General features: G+C 56.2%; 1 protein-coding gene across 4 annotated transcripts in view; it reads left to right on the top strand.

Moving 5' to 3' along the window:
• Positions 1 to 3201, top strand: part of Ubash3b (ubiquitin associated and SH3 domain containing, B) — a 150933-nt gene that overhangs the window by 3050 nt on the left and 144682 nt on the right. Inside the window, exon 1 of one of the 4 annotated variants that reach the window (NM_176860.6) lies at positions 581 to 1344. The exons of 1 other annotated variant lie outside the window; for it this stretch is intronic. In NM_176860.6, the coding sequence (NP_789830.1) occupies positions 1217 to 1344 (128 nt within the window). In that variant the 5' untranslated portion in view covers positions 581 to 1216. Of the gene's footprint in view, positions 1 to 580; positions 1345 to 3201 lie in introns of those variants that run through there. 2 more of the 4 variants (XM_006510632.2, XM_006510636.4) reach the window with 2 other exon arrangements.

Raw genomic sequence — 3201 nt, 5'->3', positions numbered from 1 at the left:
TCATCATCATCATCATCACTCCCCCCGCCCCCACCCCCCCACCCCGAAAGAAGATCTGTGCCTCTTCTATTACACCAAATGGGATTGGTTCTTGATTGAGAACAATGCCTTTGTCTCCAGGTGATCAAGCTTTAACAGGCAACAGCAGTAATGACTTCTGTTCTTTGAGGTGGAGGTTGCTGGTCCTACTGGGGTGGGGGTGGGAGCTCACTTGTGGCTCCTATGCAGCAGGGATCCCGACTCCCGACTCAGAACCCTTTTATAGACAGGGTGCGCACTCACTCATGAAAGTCAGCTCTTTCCATTCGGAAGTGCTATAATTAGTGTCCTTTCTCTGTTCCTTCTCCTTCTAGCTCCTAGCCTTTCATTTCTCTGCTTCCCCTCCCTTTTTTCTTCCCCTTTCTCTTCTCCCTTCCTTCCTGGCCTTTGCCCTCTCAGGTCCTTCCATTTCCAAGAATCAGAGGCCCTTTTCCAGAAGTCGCTGTCCAGTCAGTCACTGAGGGCTGTGAGGTACTCGGCCTACAGTGATGTAACAACTTTGTAACTTTAGCGAGATCAATTTGAAGTGACACCTTTTCCCGGGTCTTATGGCTTAGCCTTCTGGACCTCTCCTCCATCCGTGCAGAGGGTTTCCATTACTGACCTCGCCAATGATCAAATGAAACGTGAAATGGGCTATTCTGAAGCCCGGAGGCCCAGATGGATCGATATGCAAGCCAAGGGCAGAGCTACGGCTCTGCGAATCCAAGCACACTGGCCTACTTCTGGAGACCTTCTGTCTAGAAGCAATTCCTACTATGGCTGGCTGTAATCCAGCCAGCCCAGCTTGGGCCGGCGCGGGCGCTTTAAGAGAGGGGCGGGGCCCGGCGCAGGCAAGGCAGGGCCTGCCCACAAGGCTGCTTTTCCTTTTTGATCCATTCAAAAATTACTCATTGCAAATTCCCGGACAGCTCGGGGAGGAGAAGCTGGTGGGGCGGAGGACAGAGAAGGCTGCAGCGGCGCAACGCTGGGACTCCGGGACCCCGCGGGCTGAGGTCGGACCCGCAGCAGCCACCGGCCCGCGCCGAGCTCCAGTGGCCTCTCCAGGAAGCGTCAGTCTCCGCCCGGAGATCTGGGAGCACCGCCCCCACCGTCCTCCCCGGACCCCCAGTCCCCGGCGCGCGGGCGATGGGCGGCCACTGAGCGGGCACTCGGCACCGCGACCCCAGCCCTCGGCATGGCCGCGCGCGAGGAGCTGTACAGCAAAGTCACCCCGCGCAGGGACCGCCTGCAGCGCCCGGGCACAGTCAAGCATGGGTCGGCGCTGGACGTGCTCCTGTCCATGGGCTTTCCCCGCGCCCGCGCGTAAGTCACCCGCCTGGGCCCCGCGACCCTCGACTTCGCTCCGGCTCGCCATCCTGGCGCTGCCTGAAACCTGCTTAGGGGAACACGATGGGCGCGCTGGCGGCGGGAGTGTCGGGCTAGGGGATTGCTTGGGGATGCTGGACGGCCGGGGTATCAGGTTCGAATCCCGGGTTTCGCTGGTAGCTCTGGGCGGTTCGCGCGCGCTCCCCCAGAGGTCTCTTATATTAAGCCCGGGAGAGGCGGGTCCCTTGGAGGACTTGGATCCCTTATCCATCCAGAGTGGTGAGCTGTTTGGGAGCGGAGGTTAGGGGTCGGTCTACTGGTGGCTGGCGAAAGGCGAGGGGCAGCGGGGCAGGGTGGCCGGCGCCCCCGCTGCAGAGGCTTCCAGCTCCGGATGTCGCTCTTGAGCTCCCGGCTCCCTCCGGAGTGGGAGGAGCGGGAGCGTGGGTGTCGCTGCGTGTTCATTGATAAGAGAGGATGGAATGGGAAGAAGTGATTCCTCCAGGGGACCAGGGTTCTCGTCAGTGGTGACGGCAGCGCAGAAAGCTGTGGGTGCTCAAAAGTATGGGGCGGGGTTGGGGGGGGGGCTGCCCTCCTGCCTCCTCCTTCCTTTCCGAGGGTGGGCAGGTGAAGGGCAAGAGAGCACAGGTGGCTGTAGCTGTAGCCTTCTGGGAAGAGCAGGGTTGCCAGCGACAGCCTGCAACAGTTCTCTGGAGCCGGTGCACACCAGGGCAAGGGGCTGGAACCTCTCCTGATAGAAAGCCGTCGCCTTCTCTGGTTAATTCCTGGCTTGCTTATTTCCTCGGTGGAGACACAAAGTTCGGGATGGTGGCAGGTGCTGCTCTCTCTTTCAGTTACGTCACCAGAATTGAAGAGTTGGGCGAACTTAATCAGATAGGGTCGAGTCAGTAAGTTCGTTCTTGCCTCGGCTTTCATTCACGAGGTAACTCCAGGTGTCCTAACTGGGAGCCTTGTTTCCTTACTAACGTGGGGGAGGTCTAAGGAGAGAAGACTCCTATTCAGGAATGCATCGTCCTAGCCAACCTGCTCAGACAGGCTGCAGTGCTGTTTGGCCCGCTCCGTGAAAGGCTACAAAGTGGACCGAGACCTCTGCTTTCTGCTGACTTCCAAAACACTACAACACCTGGAGAAGATATGAAGGGTTTTGCATGGGGTGCCAAGTGGGGGTCCTCCATGGAAGGCCCTGAGGATGGGTGGCGATCTAGAGCCTCCTGAGAACCAGAGCGGAGTCCAAATGTACTGTAGAAGTTGCTTAGTTCCAGGCAGCTGCCATTCCTGAGGTGAGATCAGAATCAAGGACCCAAATTGATTAAATAAACGAAGAAGTGGTTCAGTGGGCTCTTTATGTGTTCATATTTGATATTCAGCGGGGCTTTAAGGGAACAGTCTGTTTCCTTCTGTGGTCCTCAGAGGCCTTGCTCCGGTCATGACAGACTAAAATGATGGCTTGATTAATTCTTCTTTAATCCCTGAGACCGCACAAGAGCAAGATTACTGTCGACATACTACTGAGGCTTGGAAACACTTTATTTACATTACCCAGCTTAGTGAAGACATATTCCATGCCTGTTTTATGACCTAGGAAGCTGGGGTTTAAAGAGGTTATACAACATACTTAGGGTCACACTAGTTCGGAGGAAAGCAGAGACTCAAACCCAGGCCTGCTGTCTGCACTGTCAGACCTCAAAGGAAGAGCCATGAGGTTCTGTGTGGATGTAGACAGGCACTAAGTCGGAACACTGTATCTGTTTCTATCAGCTGCTGGAACAAACAAATGGCTATAGGCTGGATGGCTTTAATCAGCAGAAATGCATTCTCTCCATATTCTAGAGGACA

This window comes from Mus musculus, chromosome 9, assembly GCF_000001635.26.
Source record: "Mus musculus strain C57BL/6J chromosome 9, GRCm38.p6 C57BL/6J".
NCBI lineage: Eukaryota > Metazoa > Chordata > Mammalia > Rodentia > Muridae > Mus > Mus musculus.
Note: the sequence above shows the minus strand (reverse complement) of the source record. Positions and strands in the feature narration are given on the sequence as shown.